General features: G+C 41.8%; 1 protein-coding gene across 1 annotated transcript in view; it reads right to left on the bottom strand.

Moving 5' to 3' along the window:
* daam2 (dishevelled associated activator of morphogenesis 2) overlaps positions 1-27340 on the bottom strand; it is a 225724-nt gene that overhangs the window by 68505 nt on the left and 129879 nt on the right. Inside the window, 1 exon segment of the mRNA XM_046349916.1 lies at positions 23795-23869. Within this exon segment, the coding sequence (XP_046205872.1) occupies positions 23795-23869 (75 nt within the window).

The following is a 27340-nucleotide window of genomic DNA, read 5'->3' as shown; positions in this document are numbered from 1 at the left end:
GCGACACATTTTCAAAAAAGCGACTAGCGACAAATCTAGCAACCTTTTCTGGTGTTTATTGGAGATGTTGATGTAAAAGCACATATCGTTCTCACTCTTCTCAATGAGCAGTGGGTGCGGGTGCTGCCGTGGGCCATACCCCAGTACCAAAACACTCACAGGCGGCCCAGTCCTCTCGCTGCAGTCAGAGCAGGATATGTTCACCCCTCCGTGACCAGACTGCAAATGAATCGCGCATCTGGGAAGCCACCGCTGGCTGATCCCGCCCTGGCTTACTTTCAGGGTGGGATGTAAATGTAATTTTTTTAAACAAAAAACAAAAAAATTAAATAAAAACGAAGTAACTCAGCCCGAGTGTCTCTTTTGGGTCAATTTTGCCGGTCCCAAGCCCGGATAAAGGAGGAGGGTTGGAATTGTGACATTAAAAAACCCCCAGAAGAAAGATCATTTGTAGTTCTAAACATATTTGGGGTGTTTTTTACTCACTTTTTGTCTCTCCCACGACATTATTCCTCTCTCCTACAGAGTCCATCACAATTATATGACAAAGGCCAATTATGCACATTTTGCGATGCCGTCATTTAGCTATGTTTAGGACATTATGACTTTTATACCATTTACACATTTGCCGATAGAAATGTGTTCAACATCCACTGAAGTAAGTAGCAAGTTTATTAGATAGCTACAGTAGTTGACGTGGTAACCAATCAAACAGACTTGCTAGTTTAGCTAACCAAACCATCAGTCCCAGCTTGCTATAATGAAAATTGAATTCAACAATACCAATACCAAAAGCAACTCAAACAAAACTTGTAAAAATGAACTATAGCCATTGAATTCTACCATGCAAATACACCGCGCTTTATAGAGAAATAATGCATGCTCTAAAATACCCTTCAAGCCTATCAGAAAGAAATATTCAACAATGCCATGTTATATGTAGATCTCTCAGTCATCCGTAACACAAGAAAACCTCTGTGTAAAAATATTGCTCACCAACATCTAAGCTCATTATGGGGGACTGGCTCTGTTTTTGGCACCTGCAAATCAAACAGACAACATCTTCTCCTTTTTCCTGCTATGTTCCTGTTAAAAGAGGCATAATGTGTTTGTAGAGGCTGTACGACTATGCCAAAAGGTCTAAGGGCCCGGGGCAGGGTTTCTACTAAACTAACACATGGATTTTTTTTAAATGGGCACACCAAGGATCCTTTAACTATTTAATTTAGAATTTTAGGACCCCAGTAAGAATCACAAAAATATAGTTTCAAAATATTAAAATATATATTAAAAAAAATATATATATATATATATAAAATTGAATTTGGCCTTACTACCGTTAGTCCATAGAAATGTATTGAATAACATTCAAATGTGGCAAAACAGTAAAAAAAAAGTATTTTTTGAAGTGTCTATCTGAGAGATATGAAAAATATCTAACCCTTTTTTTGACATTAAAGTACTTCCATATATACTTCTGGTTCTGTGTGCGTCTGTGTAACCTACAGATGTTCCAGTCATAACATCCATCGGGCCGGCTTAGCCTTGTCCAGATGGTTCCGAGGCCCTTGCCAAGTAGTCATGTCTCTGGCTCCTGTTTCTCTAAATAAGTATGTTCATTCTCAATAGGAAGTTGGACAGAGGATTCGGAGAGAGGAGGAACTATTTGCTTGTGCAGTGAGCCAGTTCACCGTGTCAAAGCTACTAGCCAAAATGCTAACTTCCAGATACATCTGGTATTTGTGTGCTAGTGCTAACCTGTGGCCAGACACAGTACCTTACCCTTCTGCTTACCCACAGTAGAGCACACTATTTCAGCCTAGAATATAGCCAGCCAGACACTATGTAAATGCTAACCTAAAACCAAATGTTTTATCATGCAATGGTCGCCAAACCTGGTCCTGGAAAGCTACAGTATGTGCTGGCTTTTGTACCAATCAAGCAAAAACAATTAGTTGAAGTCTGTTTGTTAGTGCTCGGCTTGAACAAGAGCCTGCACCCCCTGTAGCTCTCCAGAACTACGAAAGATGCCAGACATCTACATTTTTATACTAGCGCTAGCCAGTCATTACACAAAGATGCTAATTCTAACAAGAGGCGCTAGAATCGCAAGACAACCCAACCCACACCTCCAGCTAGTCATGCAATCCCAACAGAAACCCTCTGAACTCCAAAGGAGAACTCTTGAGGTACAATGTGTTAGCTACTGCACAGCAGGTTAGAGACACTTAATGTGGCTTATCAGAACTGGGCGCTAGCTACCATTTTGAGTTGGTGCTTGGTGGCTATTGAATTCTCAACTTGGAGGTGGAGAAACTGTACAGCACAGGGCTGTGAAAGTGTTCTATGAATGGTGTTTGGGAGCCGGTGTAATCTCATTGGGTGGAGGACAGAAAGACAGACAGTGGGAGAGAATTTGTGAAGAGGGAGAGATGAAGGGGGTGAATGAAAAGTGGGGAGAGAAAAGCATGTATCTTAGGGATTTCTATACAACCAAAATGGGGTTTGTTTGTGTGTTCCTCCGCTTCAGTAATAGTAGTTCCAGATATATACCATATGTACCAGGCTCAGGTAGGTCACAGTTGTTCCTTAAATAAACAAAAACAGCTGTAAAAATAGCTGACACGTAAACAATGTTTGTTGCTTTGGGCATGTCTGCCAGGAAAATGATCAACAAAATGTAACGTGGAGAAAGCCCAAATATCAAATGCCATTACTTGGTTGGCCCTGTATCCTCAGCCTGAATGACACGGGACAAGTTTGCACTCTATAGCCTGCAAAAATCTGTAAACTAAATACATTATTTAGCTGTTCGTGCCAGGTAGGACACAGAAAACCGCCCCTGGGGAATATTGAAAGCCCATAACCAATGCAGAAGATCTCACAGCATGCACTGACTGGGTCCCAAATGCTAGTCTGCTAGTTAGTACTCCACTGTCAATGTAATACTTGTTCAAATCAAATCGTATTGGTGAAATGCACATGGTTAGCAGATGTTATTGCGAGTGTATCGAAATGCTTATGCATCTAGATCCGACAGTGCAGCAGAATCTAACAAGTAATATCTAACAACTCCATGACATAACCTAATATCTAACAAATTCCACAACAAAACCGAAAACACATAATCTGGTAAAGGAAGGGGATAAGAATATATAGGTATAAAATATACGGATGAGCAATGACAGAGTAGCTAAGATGCAATAGATAGTAAAGAATAGATAGTGAAGGATACAGTATACATTATATGGGTCAAAAACGAGAAGTGTACATTTGGTGTCCGAAGCCATTCATTTAACATAAAAAGATAAATACGTATAAATATATTGTTAAATCACTCAACTCTTACTCTTCTTTTGACCCAGAAACATGTGTATTGCAAACTATTAAATTAAGGGAGTTATTGAGCTCTAAAGCGTCAAAATGTCCTTCAGTGTAACTGTCCGGGTTGAAATTCTAATGACAAAATTGTTTTTAAAATGTAGGTATTCATCCTAAAAATATAAATGAACACCCATGGCATAATTGTGTTAGTGTTTGCAACAATATATAGAATAATGGGTGACATACTGTATCTAAAAATTATTTTAAAACTTAAATAACTTGTATCTGGACTTTTGTGCTTCATCAATGTCATTCAGTATAACATAGGTGGAAAGCCATTTTAAAGCATGTGATGATAATGATGATGATAATCATGTGACAGTGTGTGACATCACAAAGAAGACCCACTATCAATGTGATGAGGAGTACAGTTGAAGTTGGAAGTTTACATACACCTTAGCCAAATACATTTAAACTCAATTTTTCACAATTTGTGAAAATTCCCCGTCTTAGGTCAGTTAGGATCACCACTTTATTTTAAGAATGGTAATTATAATAGTAGAGAAAATGATTTATTTCAGCTTTTATTTCTTTTGTCACATTCCCAGTGGGTCAGAAGTTTACCTACACTCAATTAGTATTTGGTAGCATTGCCTTTAAATTGTTTCACTTGAGTCAAACATTTCAGGTAGCTTTCCACAAGCTTCCCACAATAAGTTGGGTGAATTTTCACCCATTCTTCCTGACAGAGCTGGTATAACTGAGTCAGATTTGTAGGCCTTGCTCGCACACGATTTTTTCAGTTCTGCCCACAAATGTTCTATAGGATTGAGGTCAGGGCTTTGTGATGGCCACTCCGATACCTTGACTTTGTTGTCCTTGAGCCATTTTGCCACAACTTTGAAAGTATGCTTGGGGTATTTGTACATTTGGAAGACCCATTGCAACCCACTATCCTACCGATCCTCGACGATGTCATTTACAAAATAGCCTCCAACACTCTACTCAGCAAACTGGATGCAGTCTATCACAGTGCCATCCGTTTTGTCACCAAAGCCCCAAACACGCACCACTGCGACCTGTATGCTCTTGTCGGCTGGCCCTCGCTACATATTAGTCCCCAGACCTACTGGCTCCAGGTCATCTATAAGTCTTTGCTAGGTAGAGCTCCGCCTTATCTCAGCTCACTGGTCACCATAACAACATCCACCCGTAGCATGCGCTCCAGCAGGTATATGTCACTGGTCAACCCCACAGCCAACACCTCGTTTGGCCGCCTTTCCTTCCAGTTATCTGCTGCCAATGACTGGAATGAATTTCAATTATTGCTGAAGTTGGAGACATATCTCCCTCACTAACTTTAAGCATCAGCTATATGAGCAGCTTACCGATCTGTAAATAGCCCATCCAACTACCTACCTCATCCCCATATTGTTTTTATTTACTTTTTTGTTCTTTTGCACACCAGGATTTGTACTTGCACATCTATCACTCCAGTGTTCATTTGCTAAATTGTAATTACTTCGCTACTATTGCCCTATCTATTACCTTAACTCTTTACTCCATTTGCACACACTGTATATAGATTTTTCTATTGTGTTATTGATTGTACATTTGTTTATTCCATGTGTAAATCTGTGTTGTTTTTTGTTGAACTGCTTTGCTTTATTTTAGACAGGTCGCAGAAGTAAATGAGAACTTGTTCTCATCTGGCCGAACTGGTTAAATAAAGGTGAAATAAAAACACAAAATAAAAAAGTATTGAGATGTTGCTTCAATAAATACACATAAATTCCCTCCTCATGAAGCCATCTATTTTGTGAAGTGCACCAGTCCCTCCTGAAGCAAAGCACCCCCATGGTGTTCTTCGGCTTGCAAGCCTCTCCCTTTTTCCTCCAAACATAACGATGGTCATTATGGCCAAACAGTTCTATCTTTGTTTCATCAGACCAGAGGACATTTCTCCAAAAAGATCTTTGTCCCCATGCGGTTTTGGAGCAGTGGCTTATTCCTTGCTGAGCGGCCTTTCAGGTTATGTCAATAGGACTCATTTTGCTGTGGATATAGATACTTCTGAACAGATTTCCTCCAGCACCTTCAAGAGGTCCTTTGCTGTTGTTCTGGGATTAAATTGCCCTTTTCGCACCAAAGTGAGTTAATCTCTAGGAGACAGAACGCGTCTCCTTCCTGAGCGGTATGACGGCTGTGCGGTCCCATAGTGTTTATACTTGCATACAAGTGAAATAATCTGTCTGAACAATGGTTGAAAAAAATACTTTCCAACATGCACAAAGTAGATGCACCTAACCGACTTGCCAAAACTATAATTTGGATGAAAAACGTGCCCAAAGTAAACTGCCTGCTACTCAGGCCCAGAAGCTAGGATATGTATATATTGGTGGATTTGGATAGATAACACTCTAACATTTCTAAAACTGTTAAAATAATGTCTGTGAGTATAACAGAACTGAAATGGCAGGCGAAACCCCGAGGACAAAACAACCCCCCCAAAAAAACTGATTTCAATGGCACTGTTATATTAGGGTGAAATCTTGTCCAATAGCTAGGGCTTCCAATAGCTAGGGCTTCCACTAGACTACAATCTTTAAAAAGATTTTCAGATTGTTTTTTGGAAAAATGAGCAAGAAATTGTAGTTTTTCTAGGTGGCTCCCATTTTGGCTATAGTGTTTCCAAGCGCGTGAATGACAGAGTTTTGCTATTTTTCTCCGGTAAAGACAATAACGATTCTGTCTTAAATGTTATTGTTTATTTGCATATTAGGGTACTTGAATTTGACGCTCTGCAAATGATTTTTTGACACCGATACCGATTATTGGAGAGCCAAAAAAAGCTGAATTACATATATTTTTAATAATGACACTTACAACAATACTGAATTAACAATAAACACTTATTTTAACTTCATATAATACATATATTTTATTTATTTAGTCTGAAATAAATAATGAAACATGTTCAATTTGGTTTAAATAATGCAAAAACACAGTGCTGGAGAAGAAAGTAAAAGTGCAATATGTGCCGTGTAAAAAAGCTAACGTTTAAGTCCCTTGCTCAGAACATGAGAACATATGAAAGCTGGTGGTTCCTTTTAACATGAGTCTTCAATATTCCCAGTAAAGACGTTTTAGGTTGTAGTTATTATAGGAATTATAGGACTATTTCTCTCTACACCATTTGTATTTCATATACCTATATAATATAATATATGCCATTTAGCAGACGCTTTTATCCAAAGCGACTTACAGTCATGTGTGCATACATTCTACGTATGGTTGGTCCCGGGGATCGAACCCACTATCCTGGCGTTACAAGCGCCATGCTCTACCAACTGAGCTACAGAAGGACCACACACCTATTGGATGTTCTTATAGGCACTATAGTATTGCCAGCCTAATCTCGGGAGTTGATAGGCTTGAAGTCAAACAGCGCAATGCTTGAAGCACAGCGAAGAGCTGTTCGCAAATGCAGGAGAGTGCTGTTTGATTGAATGCTTACGAGCCTGCTGCTCGCTACCACCGCTCAGTCAGACTGCTCTATCAAATATCAAATCATAACCTTAATTATAACATAATAAACACACAGAAATACAAGCCTTAAGTCATTAATATGGAAACAATCATTTCGAAAACAAAACGTTTATTCTTTCTGTGAAATACCAAACTGTAACGGCGTTCGTCTGTTGAAGGAGAAGCGGACCAAAATGCAGCGTGGTGATTACTCATGTTCTTTAATGTAGAATCGACGATACATGAAATAACATAATATACAAAAACAACAAACGAAACGCGAAAACCTATACAGCCTATCTGGTGAACACTACACAGAGACAGGAACAATCACCCACGAAAACACTCAAAGAATATGGCTGCCTAAATATGGTTCCCAATCAGAGACAACGATAAATCACCTGACTCTGATTGAGAACCGCCTCAGGCAGCCATAGACTAATTAGTCACCCCACAAAACCCCAAGACAAAAAACACACCACAATAACCCATGTCACACCCTGGCCTGACCAAATATATAAAGAAAACACAAAATACTAAGACCAAGGCGTGACACAAATTGTTCTGTATTGTATCTATCGGGTGGCATTCCTAAGTCTAAATATTTCTGTTACCTTGCACAACCTTCAATGTTATGTCATAATTATGTACAATTCTGGCAAATTAATTACGGTCTTTGTTAGGAAGAAATGGTCTTCACACAGTTTGCAATGAGCCAGGCGGCCCAAACTGCTGCATTTACCCTGACTCTGCTTGCACAGAACACAAGAGAAGTGACACAATTTCCGTAGCCGGCAATATTATCATGTTATTTCATGTTAGCCGGCAATATTATCTTAATATTTTTTTATTTTTTTTATTTCACCTTTATTTAACCAGGTAGGCTAGTTGAGAACAGGTTCTCATTTGCAACTGCGACCTGGCCAAGATAAAGCATAGCAGTGTGAACAGACAACACAGAGTTACACATGGAGTAAACAATTAACAAGTCAATAACACAGAGAAAAAAAGGGGAGTCTATATACAATGTGTGCAAAAGACATGAGGAGGTAGGCGAATAATTACAATATTGCAGATTAACACTGGAGTGATAAATGATCAGATGATCATGTACAGATAGAGATATTGGTGTGCAAAAGAGCAGAAAAGTAAATAAATAAAAACTATGGGGATGAGGTAGGTGAAAATGGGTGTGCTATTTACCAATAGATTATGTACAGCTGCAGCGATCGGTTAGCTGCTCAGCTAGCTGATGTTTGAAGTTGGTGAGGGAGATAAAAGTCTCCAACTTCAGCGATTTTTGCAATTCGTTCCAGTCACAGGCAGCAGAGTACTGGAACGAAAGGCGGCCGAATGAGGTGTTGGCTTTAGGGATGATCAATGAGATACACCTGCTGGAGCGCGTGCTACGGATGGGTGTTGCCATCGTGACCAGTGAGCTGAGATAAGGCGGAGCTTTGCCTAGCATGGCCTTGTAGATGACCTGAAGCCAGTGGGTCTGGCGACGAATATGTAGCGAGGGCCAGCCGACTAGAGCATACAAGTCGCAGTGGTGGGTAGTATAAGGTGCTTTAGTGACAAAACGGATGGCACTGTGATAAACTGCATCCAGTTTGCTGAGTAGAGTGTTGGAAGCAATTTTGTAGATGACATCGCCGAAGTCGAGGATCGGTAGGATAGTCAGTTTTACTAGGGTAAGCTTGGCAGCGTGAGTGAAGGAGGCTTTGTTGCGGAATAGAAAGCCAATTCTTGATTTGATTTCCGATTGGAGATGTTTGATATGGGTCTGGAAGGAGAGTTTGCAGTCTAGCCAGACACCTAGGTACTTATAGGTGTCCACATATTCAAGGTCGGAACCATCCAGTGTGGTGATGCTAGTCGGGCATGCGGGTGCAGGCAGCGATCGGTTGAAAAGCATGCATTTGGTTCTACTAGCGTTTAAGAGCAGTTGGAGGCCATGGAAGGAGTGTTGTATGGCATTGAAGCTCGATTGGAGGTTAGATAGCACAGTGTCCAATGACGGGCCGAAAGTGTATACAATGGTGTCGTCTGCGTAGAGGTGGATCAGGGAATCGCCGGCAGCAAGAGCAACATCATTGATATACACAGAGAAAAGAGTCGGCCCGAGAATTGAACCCTGTGGCACCCCCATAGAGACTGCCAGAGGACCGGACAACATGCCCTCCGATTTGACACACTGAACTCTGTCTGCAAAGTAATTGGTGAACCAGGCAAGGCAGTCATCCGAAAAACCGAGGCTACTGAGTCTGCCGATAAGAATATGGTGATTGACAGAGTCGAAAGCCTTGGCAAGGTCGATGAAGACGGCTGCACAGTACTGTCTTTTATCGATGGCGGTTATGATGTCGTTTAGTACCTTGAGTGTGGCTGAGGTGCACCCGTGACCGGCTCAGAAACCAGATTGCATAGTGGAGAAGGTACGGTGGGATTCAAGATGGTCAGTGACCTGTTTGTTGACTTGGCTTTCGAAGACCTTAGATAGGCAGGGCAGGATGGATATAGGTCTGTAACAGTTTGGGTCCAGGGTGTCACCCCCTTTGAAGAGGGGGATGACTGCGGCAGCTTTCCAGTCCTTGGGGATCTCAGACGATATGAAAGAGAGGTTGAACAGGCTGGTAAAAGGGGTTGCGACAATGGCGGCGGATAGTTTCAGAAATAGAGGGTCCAGATTGTCAAGCCCAGTTGATTTATACGGGTCCAGGTTTTGCAGCTCTTTCAGAACATCTGCTATCTGGATTTGGGTAAAGGAGAACCTGGAGAGGCTTGGGCGAGGAGCATCGGGGGGGGCGGAACTGTTGGCCGAGGTAGGAGTAGCCAGGCGGAAGGCATGGCCAGCCGTTGAGAAATGCTTGTTGAAGTTTTCGATAATCATGGATTTGTCGGTGGTGACCGTGTTCCCTAGCCTCAGTGCAGTGGGCAGCTGTGAGGAGGTGCTCTTGTTCTCCATGGACTTCACAGTGTCCCAGAACATTTTGGAGTTGGAGCTACAGGATGCAAACTTCTGCCTGAAGAAGCTGGCCTTAGCTTTCCTGACTGACTGCGTGTATTGGTTCCTGACTTCCCTGAACAGTTGCATATCGCGGGGACTGTTCGATGCTATTGCAGTCCGCCACAGGATGTTTTTGTGCTGGTCGAGGGCAGTCAGGTCTGGAGTGAACCAAGGGCTGTATCTGTTCTTAGTTCTGCATTTTTTGAACGGAGCATGCTTATCTAAAATGGTGAGGAAGTTACTCTTAAAGAATGACCAGGCATCCTCAACTGACGGGATGAGGTCAATGTCCTTCCAGGATACCCGGGCCAGGTCGATTAGAAAGGCCTGCTCACAGAAGTGTTTTAGGGAGCGTTTGACAGTGATGAGGGGTGGTCGTTTGACTGCGGCACCGTAGCGGATACAGGCAATGAGGCAGTGGTCGCTGAGATCCTGGTTGAAGACAGCGGAGGTGTACTTGGAGGGCCAGTTGGTCAGGATGACGTCTATGAGGGTGCCCTTGCTTACAGAGTTAGGGTTGTACCTGGTGGGTTCTTTGATGATTTGTGTGAGATTGAGGGCATCTAGCTTAGATTGTAGGACTGCCGGGGTGTTAAGCATATCCCAGTTTAGGTCACCTAGCAGAACAAACTCTGAAGCTAGATGGGGGGCAATCAATTCACAAATGGTGTCCAGGGCACAACTGGGAGCTGAGGGGGGTCGGTAGCAGGTGGCAACAGTGAGAGACTTATTTCTGGAGAGAGTAATTTTCAGAATTAGTAGTTCGAACTGTTTGGGTTTGGACCTGGAAAGTATGACATTACTTTGCAGGCTATCTCTGCAGTAGACTGCAACTCCTCCCCCTTTAGCAGTTCTATCTTGACGGAAGATGTTATAGTTGGGTATGGACATCTCTGCAGACAGGGGTATGGTGGGGTGCGGGTATGGCGGAGGTAAGCCCAGGCACTGGGTGATGATGAGAGAGGTTTTATCTCTGGACATGCTGGTTGTAATGGGTGAGGTCACCGCATGTGTGGGAGGTGGGACAAAGGAGGTAACAGGGGTATGCAGAGTGGGTCTAGGGGCTCCATAGTGAACTAAAACAATAACTAACCTGAACAACAGTATACAAGGTATATTGACATTTGAGAGAGACATACAGCGAGGCATAGAGTAATCACAGTAATCACAGGTGTTGAATTGGGAAAGCTAGCTAAAAACAGTAGGCGAGGCTAATCAGCTAGCACAACAAACAGCAGGTAAAATGGCGTTGACTAGGCAACTGGGCCGACAGATAAAACAAACAAGCAGAATGGAGTACCGTGATTAATGGACAGTCCAGCGTTCATCAGCTATGTAGCCAAGAGATGAGTGTCCAGGGGGCAGCGGTGGATGGGTCAGGGGGGCTGGACTGGCGAGTGTTATCCAGGTTTAAAAAGAAACTAACAATGACTAAATAGCTTGTAGCTAGTCTGGAGGTTCTTGAGTGTGTTCTAAAAAATACAATTAAAATTAAAAGTAATAGCGATTCGGTATCACAGTGGGTGAGGCAGGTTTCCGGAAGGTATAAACAAAATAAAAAATCAAAAAGAGATAGAAAGTAAATGGGTTCAGAGAGTGTTTGGGACGCAGTGATTCAGACGGTTAGCAGGCCTGTGCTATCAAGCTAACAGTTCGTAGGCCCGGGCTAGACAAGCTAGCCGTTAGCAGGCCGAATTAGCAAGCAGGGAGATAGCGAGGGCTAGAGAGTTAGCCTTTGGTGGATGTTGCGATGGGTTGAGTCTGTTTATTCCTCTTCATGCGGTGACATCGATAGACCGGTCGTGGATCCGGGTATAGAAGCCCAGGAGTATGCTAGGAGCTCTGGCCGGGCTGGCTTCAAGCTACGTGGGTGGGAACGCTAGCCAGGAGTAATCAACCAGGGTTGCTGTTTAGCTCGATAGCTAGTTGTGAAGATCCAGCTGAAGAATATTCCGTTTGTGATGGGAATCCGGGGGTATAAAAAAAATAGGTCCGTTATGCTCTGGTTAGCATCGCGTTGTTCGAACTGGCGAGAGCTTTCCGAGCTAAAGGTTAGCTGATGACCGGTTAGCTGAAGACCGCTAGCATAGCTGGCTAGCTTCAGTTGAAGGGTTCCGGTTTCGAAGTAAATATAACTACTTTAGGAAAAGTAGCTACATTGGCGGGTTGCAGAAGAGTATTTGGAAGCTTAGGTTTAGCAAAATGTTTATAAAGATATGCGAAGAAAAAAAATATCTAAAATATCTAAAACGAAAAAGAGACGATATTTACAGAGAGACGATACGACAGGACGAGTTACTGCTACGCCATCTTGGATATCCAGTGATATCCAGTGATATGCAGAATAAAAATAAAATAAAAAGATATACTTGTGCATTGATGTTTATGGTTAGGTACACATTGGTGCAACGACAGTGCTTTTTTCGCAAATGCACGTGTTAAATCATCACCCGTTTGGCGAAATAGGCTATGATTCAATGATAAATTAACATGCACCGCATTGATTATCAACACAGGACAAGCTAGATGAACTAGTAAAATCATCAACCATGTGTAGTTAACTAGTGATTATGTTAAGATGAATTGTTTTTTATAAGATAAGTTTAATGCTAGCTAGCAATAATGTACCTTGGCTCCTTATTGCATTCGCGTAACAGGTGGTCAGCCTGCCACACATTCTCCTCGGCCATGCCGATTAATTAAGCTGGGTGGATAACATTAAGTTGCACTATTACACTGTATTTAATGTTTTATTGCAATGCAGTTAAGGTATTAACAGTTAACTGATGGATTGTAACTGATGGATTATATTAGTTAATATTACACACACAAAATTATGGATTAAAAATGAATGATTCATTATATTAGTTAATAGCTACAATCAACCATCTGAGTCCTTGACTCCAGAACTAGAGCAATCCCTTGAGCCACATTCTCAAACACTGGAGCAATCACTTGCTTCCTCCATTCCAGAAAAAATGAAAACTTTATCAAAGCGTTGCAAGCAGCTGCAAAAGGAAAAATGAGAACTAAAGAACTAAATTCTCCAAATGGAAATGCAACTAAAACATTCACAACAAAAACGTGACAAATTACAAAAGGGCATGCAAAGGTCAAATAAATGCATTTATTTATTGTGTCATTCAGGGAAACAAAATATTGTCATACAGTATAACAATAGTATTTTATATTAAAATGTAATAACTTTGTTTTGTTGACTCAGAGAGAATAACAAATCTCAAAGGATGAATTGAAAGATATTTTCATAGAAGACAGGAAGTTTTGTTTTTAAAAATTCAGTTGTACTCGTGACATCAAATATGTGGTATTCAAAATAAATTAATGTTATTTTTTCTAGGTAACTATATTTCTGCCAGTCTAAGCATGGATATATAGCCTTGTGATTATGAAAAATGTGCATTTAAAAAGAAAACACTGACATTTTACTAGGATACATTCATAGGAATCACAATAAAGATGTATTATTGGCTTTATTCTTGAATTTGACTAATATAAGGGCATAGGTGACACTCCATTTTTATTATGAATTCATTCAGTGGCACTAACATATATAGATGAAGCATGGATTGTAGATTATTCCATGCGTCTGGTGCACAAGAAGAGAAGGCAGTTTTGCCTAATACTGTGTATGTCCTGACTTTAAATAGCAACCACCTAGCAGACGTGGGTATGGTGCTGCTGGTGGTGAAAGAGACCAGACTACAGAGGTAAAGAGGGAGTTTACCCAAAAGCGTTTTGTAGATGAACACATAAAATGTATCTTTCTGTGCATATAAAGTGGGGTCCAACCTACCATTTGGTACAATGTGCAAATGGTGGGTGAGTGACTTGGCATTTGTATTAAAGCGCAAGGATGCATGATAAACAGAGTCCAGTCTTTGTAAGAAGGAGGAGGCTGCATGCATATACAACAAGTCACCATACTCAATTACAGAGAAAAAAAGTGGCCTGAACAAGCTTCTTTCTAGCCATAAGTGGGAAGCAAGCCTTATTACAAAAAATAAAAACCCAATTTAAGATTTGTCACAAGATTATCCACATGCACGTTAAAGGACAACTTGTCACTTTTCAATGGATAATACTGACATCTCTATATCATATCCACCATTGCCCTCGATCTCTCCCAGGTTCATTCGTCATTACAGTGGTTCTCTTACCATGAAATAGGTGGGATGGCCTTCCAACCTAGTTTAAAGCCAGTTGCTTTGGAAGCCTTTGTGCCCTGCTGGAAAATTTTAAGTAAGGGGAAACACTGAGCTTCTACAGCCAAGTCTAATATAATCTTTTAGTATCATGAGAAAAGGGATGCAGTTTGTTTCATTAACTAATTTAATCAGATGCTTCATTCCTTGCTCTTGGATTTAATACAGCTTTAATGGGAGCAGGGGTTTCCAAAAGCAAGATGGTATCGCATTGTGTTGTTGTCAGAGATGTGGACTCGAGTCACAGCTCAAGATGCACATTTTGTGACTTGAGACTTGACTTGGCAAAAAAAAAACACTTCCCGCTTGACTTCGACTTGAGCATCTATGACTCACGACTTAAATAAAAATGAAATACAGAAATATGTCATTTATAGAAGTATTCACACCCCTGAGTCAATACTTTGTGGAAGCACTTTTGGCAGCTGTGAGTCTTTCTGGGTTAGTCTCTAAGAGCTTTCCACACCTGGATTGTGCAACATTTTCACATTATTCATAAAGAAATTATTCAAGCTCTGTCAAACCATTTGCAGGTCTTGCCATAGTTTTTCAAGTAGATTTAAGTCAAAAACATTCACTCACTGTCTTTCTTGGTAAGCAACTCCAGTGTAGATTTGGCCTTCTGTTTTAGGTTATTGTCCTGTTGAAAGGTGAATTAATCTCCCAGTGTCTAGTGTAAAGTCGGTTTTCCTCTCAAATTTTGCCTGTGCTAAGCTACATTCACTTTCATTTTTGTTCTGAAAAACACCACAGTTCTTAACAATTACAAGCATACCCATAACATGATACAACCACGACTGTGCTTGGAAATATGGAGAGTGGTAGTCAGTAATGTGTTCTATTAGATTTCCCCCAAACATAACACTTTGTATTCAGGATAAAAAATGTATTGCTTTGCCACATTTGTTTGCAGTATTACTTTAGTGTCTTGCAGCAAACAGGATGTATGATTTGGAATATTTTTTTCTTCCTTTTTACTCTGTCAATTATGTTATTATTGTGTAGTAACTACAATGTTGTTGATCCATCCTCAGTATTTTCCTATCACAGTTTAACCTGTTACTCCTACCCCCTACTTTTTCGAACATTCTCTTAAAAATCGCGCAACATTTCAGCACCCTGCTACTCATGCCAGGAATATAGTATATGCATATGATTAGTATGTGTGGATAGAAAACACTCAGACGTTTATAAAACTGGTTAAATCACGGCTGTGACTATAACAGAACGTGCGTTTCATCGAAAAGTGCAGGAAAATCTGATCACTGAAAATGGGAAAATATATCCATGCGCCACTTCCACCCATTGTTAAACGTGAACCACATTAAATGGGGCCGAGGTTGCAAAACTTAAAGCTTCCACACGATGTCAACAGTCTTGTCATTTGCCTACAATTTGTTTCTTGGTCAAACAGACACAAGGCAGCGCAGTTCTTCCGGTCTCCGACCGGATATTTTGGTTGAGATTTACCCGGACATTATTTCCAGATGTACAGCTATAGAATATACATCGCCTCGTGATCAATTTGATCGCTTATTAACGTTTACTAATACCTAAAGTTGCATTACAAAAGTATTTCGAAGTGTTTTGTGAAAGTTTATCGTCAACTTTTTTGATTTAAAAAAATGACGTTACGTTATAAAACGCTATTTTTTTCCTTGATCACAGTCTTCATAGATCGATATCTAGGCTATATATGGACCGATTTAATAGAAAAAAGACCCAATAGTGATGTTTATGGGACATCTAGGAGTGCCAACAAAGAAGATGGTCAAAGGTAATGAATGTTTTATATTTTATTTGTGCGTTTTGTGTAGCGCCGGCTATGCAAATTATTTTGTTTATGTCCCGTGCGGGTCTTTTGGGTAGGTACATGCTATCAGATAATAGCTTCTCATGCTTTTGCCGAAAAGCATTTCAAAAATCTGACTTGTTGCCTGGATTCACAACGAGTGTAGCTTTAATTCAGTACCCTGCATGTGTATTTTAATGAACGTTTGAGTTTTAACGAGTGCGATTAGCATTTAGCGTAGTGCATTTGCATTTCCAGATGTCTAGATGGGATGCCTGCGTGTCAGGTAGAAGCAAGAGGTTAAAGACGAGAATTGTTTTAAAGTCACCATTGGCCTCATTGTGAAATCCCTGAGCAGTTTCATTCCTCTCCCGCAACTGAGTTGACTGTATCTTTGTAGTGACTGTATTGGTGGTGTATTGATACAGCATCCAACGTTAAATCAATAACCTCACAATGCTCAAAGGGATATTCAATGTCTTTATATTTTCTAATAGGTGCCCTTCTTTGCGAGGCATTGGAAAAACTCCCTGTTTTTTGTGGTTGAATCTGTATTTGAAATTCCCTGTTCAACTGAGGGACCTTAGATAATTGTATGTGTGGGGTACAGAGATGAGTTAGTCATTCAAAAATAATGTAAAACACTGTTATTGCACAAATAGTAAGTCCATGCAAATTATTATGTGACTTGTTAAGCTCATTTTTACTCCTGAATTTATTTAGGCTTGCCATAACAAAGGGGTTGAATACTTATTGACTCAAGACATTTCAGCTTCATCATTTTTAATTAATTTGTAAACATTTCAAAAAAACATAATTCCACTTTGACAATATGGGGTATTTTATGTAGGCCAGTGAAAAAATAAATAATCTAAATGTAATACATTTTAAATTCAGGCTGTAACACAACAAAATGTTGAACTGTAAATACAAGTACATGACCTGTTGCTCAAAATGCAATAGCGGGTAAAATATAGTTTTCAAAGCAACTACTGTTGCTCTAGTTACAGAGAGGTGGGTCATAGCTTTCTATGAGTATATCATTTATTTCTCACCTCTTAATATTGAGATTATGGATTATGATTTTGATGCGCCCACCGAGTGGCATGCCATTTGCAGTGAATAGTCTTACATCAAGTAGCCTAGCCTAGGCCTAGCACTGTACATTTTTTGTAGAACATTACATTTACTGATAGATTAATCAATTAGCCTACATGGCTATCTAGCAACAAGGTCATATTCAAATTTAGCTTAGTGTTTTCCCACTTCCTCAGGTGGTGAATAATATAGCCTAGACGAATATGCACAAAGATGTTGGCAAATACATCTCTGAAGAATCAAAAATAAATCCTATTTTGACAGGCTGCATATCAAAATATCAATCATGCATTCCATGGATATGTTAGACATCAGTCAGTCATGTGAAGTCCCATAAAGAGAGGTACGAATAAAATGATTGCTAGCTAGCTAAAGTGAGGTACTGTACTTGAACTAACTAGCTTGACATGAAATTGAAAATAGCATTGAAATGGTCGTAAAACACTTAAACATTGACTTGAGGACTCGAAACCCAAATTTAGGGACTTGTGACATGACCTGAGCTGTGGAACTTGGAACTTTACTTGGGACTTAACTCGAAGGTTAAGACTTGAGACTTGCAAAATTGTGACTTGATCCCATCCCACTCACATCGGTAATCATGAAGTGCTTTGAAAGGGTGGTCATGGCTCACATCAACACCATCATCACCTAACAGATCCACAGATGACACAATCGCACTACACACTGCCCTTTCCCACCTGCACAAAAGGAACACCTATGTGAGAATTCTGTTCATTGACTACAGCTCAGCGTTCAACACCATAGTGGCCACAAAGCTCATCACTAAGCTAAGGATCCTGGGACTAAATACATCCCTCTGCAACTGGATCCTGGACTTCCTGACAGGCCACCCCCAGCTGGTAAGTGTAGGCAACAATACATCTGCCACGCTGCTCCTCAACACTGGGGCCCCTCAGGGGTGCGTGCTTAGTCCCCTCCTGTACTCCCTCTTCAACCACGACTGCATACAATACATCTGCCATGCTGCTCCTCAACACTGGGGCCCCTCAGGGGTGCGTGCTTAGTCCCCTCCTGTACTCCCTCTTCAACCACGACTGCATGGCCAAGCACGAATACAACACCATAATAATTAAGTTTGATGATGACAACAGTGGTAGGCTTGATCACCAACAACAATGAGAGAGCCTATAAGGAGGAGGTCAGGGACCTGGGAAGGTGGTGCGAGGACAACTCCCTCAATGTGAGTAAGACAAAGGAGCTGATCGATCACTAAAGGAAAAGGAGGGCCAAACAGGCACCCATTAACATTGATGGGGCTGTAGTGGAGTGGGTCGAGAGTTTCAAGTTCCTTGGTGTCCACATCATCAACGAACTATCATGATCCAAACACACCAACACAGTCGTGACGAGGGCACGACAACACCTTTTCCCCCTCAGGAAACTGAAAAGATTTGGCATGGGTCCCCAGATCCTCGAAAAGTTCTACAGCTTCACAATCGAGAGCATCCTGACTGGTAGCATCACCACCTGGTATTGCAACTGCTCGGCATCCGACCATAAGGCACTTTAGAGGGTAGTGCGTACGGCCCTGTACATCACTGGGGCCAAGCTTCCTGCCATCCAGGACCTATATACGAGGAGGTGTCAGAGGAAGGCCCAAAAGTTACCCAAGTCATAGACTGTTCTCTCCGCTACCACACGCAAGTGGTCCAAAAGGCTCCTTAACAGCTTCTACCCCTAAACCATAAGACTGCTGAACAATTAATCAAATGGCCACCTGGACTATTTACATTAACCTTCAGAATGGGAGAAAATGTCATGGTTTGTCTGTCTAACTTGCTAATAGCTTGTCAATAATGTAAACTGAAGCTTTTAGTGTAAAAACACTAAATGTTGTTCACTGCTGTATGCGTTGTGTGTCTGCAGACTCTATTCGCCAAATGCACACGATAACACGTTACGTAGTTTAGTCACCCAACCAACATATTTTGTTCATTTAAAATCCGTCAGATGTCGACTTGGTTGTAAAAGAGTTCCAACAGGAGAAACACCATAGCCATGAAGTGCTTTAGCCATGAAACGCTAACCAGAAGCTGACCAGAAGCTAGCCAGTTTACTGGCTAATGTTAATATTCAGCTAATCACAGTTTGTGGTCATCAACTATCCTTTAGCCCAAAAATCTATCGCCAGTTTTGTACAACGCAACTCAGACCAGAATATACCGGACCTATTTTTCTCTCCATATGCTCGGATTTCAACCGCAAGCTCTGGACATTTACACCTGGATCTTGCAGCTAGCTAGCTGCTATCCATGTGACTATTGGCTTACGTCGATCCCGGAGCAAACATCACTTTTTTCTGGAGCTAGCCAGCTAAAGAGTTCCATCAGCGCCTCCTGGGCTACAATCACCTATCCGGCATTGGTTTTACTGCCGATGCCGGAGCCCCACCGGGCCTTCACGACTGGACTACCGACGTTATCTGCCCGAGGGAGTTATCCAACGGGCCCCGTTACCTGAACACCCATCTGAGGCCCGCTAATTGTTAGCTGTCTTATCGGCTGCTATCTGAATAGGTCTATCGGACAATTTTTCTTGGGTCACTATAACTATATCTATTTTGCCAATTGGATTGATCCCCTCTACCACACGGAGCCCCACTAATCTACCGACGGAAACGCACGAGGTGGCTAAAAACAGACCTCCATCCTATGCGAGCTTGCTACTGATTGCCCGGCTAGCTGACCCCAACCATGACCCCAACCAACCTCAATACTCACTGGACCCTTATGATCACTTGACTAAGCATGCCTCTCCTTAATGTCAATATGCCTTGTCCATTGCTGTTCTGGTTAGTGTTTATTGGCTTATTTCACTGTAGAGCTTCTAGCCCTGCTCACTATACCTTATCCAACCTTTCAGTTCCACCACCCACACATGGGCTATTTTATCGCCCCCAGAAACCTCCTTTTACTCTCTGTTCCAGATGTTCTAGACGACCAATTCTCATAGCTTTTAGCCGTACCCTTATCCTACTCCTCCTCTGTTCATCTGGTGGTATAGAGGTGAATCCAGGCCCTGCAGTGCCTAGCTCCACTCCTATTCCCCAGGCGCTCTCTTTTGATGACTTCTGTAACCGTAATAGCCTTGGTTTCATGCATGTTAACATTAGAAGCCTCTTCCCTAAGTTTGTTTAATTCACTGCTTTAGCACACTCTGCCAACCCGGATGTTCTAGCCGTGTCTGAATCCTGGCTTAGGAAGACCACCAAAAATTCTGAAATGTTCATCTCTAACTACAACATTTTCAGACAAGATAGAACGGCCAAAGGGGGCGGTGTTGCAATCTACTGCAAAGATAGCCTGCAGAGTTCTGTCCTGCTATCCAGGTCTGTACCCAAACAATTTTAACTTCTACTTTTAAAAATCCAACTCTCTAATAACAAGTCTCTCACCATTGCCCCCTGCTATGGACCACCCTCTGCTCCCAGCTGTTCTCTGGACACCATATGTGAACTGATTGCCCCCCATCTATCTTCAGAGCTGGTGCTGCTAGGCGACCTAAACTGGAATATGCTTAACACCCCAGCCATCCTACAATCTAAGCTTGATGCCCTCATCTCACGCAAATTATCAATGAACCTACCAGGTACCACCCCAAAGCTGTAAACACGGGCACCCTCATAGATATCATCCTAACCAACTTGCCCTCTAAATACACCTCTGCTGTATTCAACCAAGATCTCACCAGAGCAGCACCCACCTGTAGCACACGCTCCAGGAGGTATATCTCTTTGGTCACCCACAAAACCAATTCCTCCTTTGGCCGCCTTTCCTTCCAGTTCTCTTCTGCCAATGACTGGAACGAACTACAAAAATCTCTGAAACTGGAAACACTTATCTCCCTCACTAGCTTTAAGCACCAGCTGTCAGAGCAGCTCACAGATTACTGCACATAGCCAATCTATAATTTAGCCCAAACAACTACCTCTTTCCCTATTATATTTATTTACTTATTTTGCTCCTTTGCACACCATTATTTTTATCTCTACTTTGCACATTCTTCCACTGCAAATCAACCATTCCAGTGTTTTACTTGCTATATTGTATTTACTTCGCCACCATGGCCTTTTTTTGCCTTTACCTCCCTTATCTCACCTCACTTGCTCACATTGTATATAGACTTATTTTTCTACTGTATTATTGACTATGTTTGTTTTACTACATGTGTAACTCTGTGTTGTTGTACGTGTCGAATTACTTTGCATCATCTTGGCCAGGTCGCAATTGTAAACGAGAATTTGTTCTCTACTTGCCTACCTGGTTAAATAAAGGTGAAATAAAATAGACTCCTATATAAAATTCCTGTATTTATGTCAATTGTTGAGAGAGAGAGAGAGAGAGAGAGAGAGAGAGAGAGAGAAAGAGATAGAGAGAGAAAGAGAGAGAGAGAGAATAATTATAATTATTCTCTAACACCAATAATAATAATACATTTGTTATTCCCTTGTTTACAGAGTGGGCGTGCAGCAGGCAAACCCAGTGATGCTACTGGTCACTCCTCATCTACAGTTGTGACACAGACACTCCAGCATTTAAAAAGGCAGGCTGCTTATGCACCCACATCAAAAAATGATCGAGACCTCATTGCAGCCCTTCATATTACATTTCAAAGGGCATGATGCCATTTCAAATTGTTGAGAGGCCTGGCTTGCTGAGGCTGATGAATGTTGCCGTGCCTCACTACAAAGTGCCATCACAAACATTATTTTCTAAGACTGAAATCCCAAACCTGTACATCCAGGTTAAAGCGGATGTTGGAAAAAGGTTGGATCAAAGCACATGGTTTGCTGCAACTACTGACCTCTGGACCAGCAGGGGTGGCCAACTCTACATCAGCTTCACTATCCATTACCTCACCCCAGACTGGCAACTGGAATCAAACTGCCTGGAAACACAGTTCTTTCCAGGAAGATCACTCGGCTCACAACATCAGAGAGTTTGAGAATATGCTGTAAGGGTGGGGGATCAACAAGAAAGACCTGGTCTGCATTACCACAGACAACGCAACAAATATGATCAAGGCTTTTGAAGAGTTCCCAGATCTGTGGCTTGGGTGCTTTGGCCATAATTTGAACCTGGCCATTTCAAAGGCTCTGAAAATTCAGAGAGATGACACAGCAGTCAAGGCCTGCCGTCATCTGGTCCAAGGCTTCTGACAGAGCTGGAAGAGAAGGCGAGAACTGAGAGAAAAGCAAGCTGCCCTCAACATGCCACAGAAGGCTCTGATCCATGATGTGGTGACCCGATGGGGATGCACACCCAACATGCTTGAGTGTTTCCTCAGCCAACAGCAGCCAGTCTGTGCGACACTGGCTGGAGAAAAAGGAACATGGCATCTGATGCCCAAGGATGCTGACATAAGCGTCATGGAGCAACTGTGCCAGCTCCTTGAACCTCTGAGCAAGTTTACAGTTGCACTTGCCTCAGAGACACGAGTGACACTGTCAGCCATCAAGCCTGTCCTGGACCACATCACCATTGATGTTCTAGTGGAAACGGATACGGAACCATCCCTGACCAAGGAGATGAAAAGGGTAATGAGAGAAGACCTTAACAACAGATACACAGAGAAGGCAGAGAGTCATGCTTGTTTCATTGACCCGCACTTCAAAAGGAGATTTTTAGATGAGCCTGAGGCGGTAAAATTTTACACTGACAGCTGTGTCCAAGAGGCCTTGAAGCTGGCAGCTGCACAAGTCAGGGAAGAACCCCAAAGCACCAGCAGCACCTCCACCACCAGCAACCCCGCAGTGGCATCGGAGGGGAGAGGCCTGGCTGGGTTGCTGAGAAAGATCACCTCTCTGCTGCCTTGTTGAGGTAAAGAGGGTCAGATTCCGACCACCCCAGAAGACAGAGTGAAAGAAGAGATCAAGGTCTACCTATCTCTGCCACCCATTCCAGCAGAAGAGGATCCACTGGTGTGGTGGAGGGGCCATGCATCAGAGCTGCCTCATCTTGCCAGGGTTGCCAGGAAGATTTTGTGCATCGCAGCAACCAGCGTGCCATCAGAGAGTGCTCAGTGCCAGCGGGCACATCGTCTCCCCTAGCAGATCACTACTTAAACCAGGCAAAGGAAATATGCTGACATTTTTACATTTCAATCTCAAGTGAACAAAGATGCATACATACAGGATGGTAGGCCAGCAGCACCATATTTCTTTATGAAGGAGAGAACGGATATAATGTGCTGCACATTGGATTTGTTTTCATATGGTTGTATTGTTCTTACATGCACATTGCTTTACTTGTGTTGCTTGTGTTGCTTTTATTTGATTTTTTGTGTTCATTAAAACCTGCACTAGGGAAACTTCTGAGTGACTAACTAGGGAGTGTGACATTGGCTCTGGGTGTGAGTGTTGGGTTTGGATGGTAGGAATGCACTAAGAGCTGCCAGCAGCGAATTAGGTGACCAAAGCTCCTAGATGTTGCTGACCAAGGTGAGAGAAAAGGAGAGAGACAAAAGAGCGGGAAATAAAAAAGAGGCACAGGTAGAAACCTTAAGGAGAAATGTAGGTTAGAGAAAGTTAAAGGGATTCTTCTGTATTTTGGCAATGAAGCCCTTTATCTACTTCCCCAGACTAACTAGCATTGGATGTCTATAGTAACTGCTAGCATGCTAGTAGATACCATACACTTCCAGTCATTGCGCTTACGCTAGTTAGCATTGGCTTGTGAAACTACCTCTAACTTCCTTCATACTGGAAGCAGAGACAACAATGGTATCCATGAGTTCATCTGATTCTGGGGAAGTAGATACAGAACTTAATTGGCAAAATCCTGAAGTGTCACTTACAGCAGCCATGGAGTTGATGCGGTCGATGTAGTAGTCGGGCCAGCTTGTGGCCAGCTTGTTGGGGTCCTCTTGCTCCTGAACAGAGACAAAAAGAGAGGGAAAACACATGAAGAAAACACAGAAAATAATCCATGTACTTAAAGGTTCTCAGTTGGTTTGAGCATAGTAATTGCAACAGCAGAGTCATAGGTTAGAGTGCTACATGGAATGGACCACAGAGTGTTGGCCAAGGATGTAGTGCTAAAGAAACATGGGTTTTTGTTACAGGAATTAAATTGCTCTATGTTTTAATACCCAATTATAATGAAACACTGTCAATTCATAAGGATTTGTAAGACCCTTATTTTATAATAATGAACAGAGCCCAGTCTCAAAGTCAAATAGCAGAGTTTATTCACGAGAGTACTGAACACGATACAGTTTACCACAGGTTATAAACTGAAAATGACGTCATTAGTTTTCGAACTGTCCCGTCTCTTCTCCCACCCTGGTACAAAGCAGTATCTCAAGCCTTCCCACATAGTCTTCCCGTGTAGATAAGCATTCTAGCCAGTCTGAAGATATAGTTCATTCATTTCTACCAAGGAACAGACAGTCATTGTTCTAATTCTTGATTATATTTACACACATTATATTCAGTACTAGGATTAAGAAAGAAAATTGATACATATACAGTAACATAATAGTATTCTGGTTAGTACATATACAGTAACATAATAGTATTCTGATTAGTCAATCCTGATTGAAATGTATACATAATTAGTCATTATTGATAAAAATTCCCTTAACAGTTTTCCATAAAGGCCAGTTTCCTGGACACAGGTCAATCCTAATCCTGGCACTAAAACGCATGTTCAATGGAGATTCCAGGACTAGGCTTAATCTCTGTACTTGAAACTGGTTCTAAAAGTGGAGGTGGAGAGCGATGCATCAACGCACTGTAAATGCTAATGCTAATATAGCATAATAGGTGATTACACTATTCATCATGATAATAATGTGCATAAACAGCACTTTAAGTGCATTTACACTCCACTACATCCGTTGTGTTAACTGTAAATGGTTTAATAAATGACTTGCTATGCACTTAACAATGCAAGCCAGTTTTTTCCCCTTCCATACCATTTACAGTTACTACTCCATGTCAACATCCCAAACAGACCAAATGTGTGTGTTTGTGTCTCTTCATCCCAGTAATACTACTCCGTCTCCCCATCCCAAACAGACAATGGGTCTGTCTGTCTGTCTGTCTGTGTGTGTCTGTGTGTCCGTCTTCTCAACATCCCAGACAGACAAAATGAAGGAGGCCTAATACATCAAATCTGGGTCACAACACAGTGCACATCAAACTATTCAATTGTTTTGGCATTTTAATACAGTCAGGGAAAGACCCCTTGGGATGGAGTATTCTGCACAATGCTTTTCAATAGCGTTGTCGGAAATCAATTTGTACTGGCCTTTCCAGGGAGAGCGATGCCACGAGCAACAAACGCACAGGAGAATATGAAGACAGTTTAGCTCCGAGATCCTTCACCGATGTTTCACATCTGGTACTGTTTAGCTTGGATTTGAGCACAGGGGAGTCGAGAACTTCAGGCTCAGTTTGTGTACCCATGAGAACGTAAGGAACTGGAAAACAGTTTGATTAGTGTGCCTTTACTAACTGTCTACATTAAATGGCACCTTTTTCCCTATTTCGTGTACGACTTTAGACCAAGGCCCATAGAGCTCTGGTAAAAAGGAGTGCATCACAGTATGTAGGGAATTTGGGACATAGACTGTTTGTTGGGTTGTTTCCATGCAATGAGTTTCTCCTAATCAATCATTGAATTTTGTTGATATGATCAATTGTGTAGGACAGGGTCCAGTACATGGTAAGCCTTCAATTATTTTACCAGGGTACAACATGTTTCTGTGGAGGCACAAGTCCCACACACGAGTGTCAACGGAACAATCGTTCTCAAGTCCCATGTCAGTGCATGTGCCCCTGAATTTCCAAACAAAACCAAACATATGGAAGGGAACACTGCCGTTGCTTCACTTTCCAACCGATGCACGAATTGAGCAGCAAAATTAAGTGAAGAGGAAATTCCGCAAGTCTTGCAGGACAGTGGAAGTTGATAAAAGTGCTTCTCTATTGGAACAGTAAAGAAGCACTTCTATCAACCTTCACTGTCCTCCAAGAGATGCTGAATTTTCTCCTCACTCCAAACAACACATGACAATACTGGAATTCAGAGTAGATGGCAAAACGGGCCAGTTATTAGGCGCATACATACTTACATTTACATTTACATTTAAGACATTTAGCAGACGCTCTTATCCAGAGCGACTTACAAATTGGTGCATTCACCTTATGACATCCAGTGGAACAGTCACTTTACAATAGTGCATCTAAATCTTAAGGGGGGGGGTGAGAGGGATACTTATCCTATCCTAGGTATTCCTTAAAGAGGTGGGGTTTCAAGTGTCTCCGGAAGGTGTTTGTTTTTGTTTACAGAATTTGGTATGTATGTAAAGCACATGATTAAAAAACGGCTTAACTAGCAGTAATTAATTTCTGACCTGATGACATCTAGTAGTTTCTACTAAGCGCTAAATGTATATGTAGTGACCCCTTCCTTGAAGTGTTAACCATACCCAATAAATAAGTGTTTAAATGCAGGGCAGACAATAAGGCCAGTGTTTTCTCCAGGTTCATACTGTACTCTGGTGTCGATTCAAAAGAAAAACTACTATTAGCACTCCCTGTTCTCAGACTAGCTGTGTTCTCTTGTTGCCACATTAGTCGACAGACTCGGTCTGGACATACAGCCAGACTGATATTGATGGCGAGATTAAAAACTTAACTCTCCAGACCCTTTTTGTCGAATTTCAGCAGTCGATACGGCTCAAAACATGTCAAGTCCAATGCAACATTTACCCTGGCAGCTTCACAAGTCTGCACAAAATACTGTAATTTCCATCTTGTTTCAGGACAAATGAGAGGTGATTACCAGACAGGGGTTGTTTGTTTTGGGGGTCCTAACGGTAGTAGGCTGTTCCCTAGTGCCTGAATAAAAACGGTGCCCTCAGGAGAAACAAATAAAAAGTATTACCTTGTCAGCTTCGTGGCTAAATCCATGCAAGGCTAGGAGTCAAACACAGTTGATAAGGGCTAGTATTTTTGTTAATAACTAGGAGAATAGATAGACCCTGAGGAGAGTTGCGTTGAAAACAAAGTCCTCCTGCAACGCTATGATGGAGCCCATGGAAGGATGAGAAATGTGAGGGCATTTTATTAAGTCTCTCTCTATCACTCTCTCCTCATACTCACACACACATCTACTAAGCTATATGGAATTGTTTTAGGAAGGTCATACCAAGGATAATTAAACACATTGAATAACAGATTCACTACATGGAACAACAAATAGTCCCAAAAAAAAAAATTAGTTTGTTCTTTAGCGTCTGTCCTTAATCTGAGAGATACAGTGCCCTCCACTAATATTGGCACCCTTGCTAAAGATGAGAAAAACGGGCTGTGAAAATGTTTTCTTTGCTGTT

The sequence above is a fragment of the Oncorhynchus gorbuscha genome, linkage group LG05, assembly GCF_021184085.1.
Source record: "Oncorhynchus gorbuscha isolate QuinsamMale2020 ecotype Even-year linkage group LG05, OgorEven_v1.0, whole genome shotgun sequence".
NCBI classification, from domain to species: Eukaryota; Metazoa; Chordata; class Actinopteri; order Salmoniformes; family Salmonidae; genus Oncorhynchus; species Oncorhynchus gorbuscha.
The sequence above is the reverse complement of the archived record's forward strand: the minus strand, read 5'-3'. Positions and strand labels throughout refer to the sequence as shown.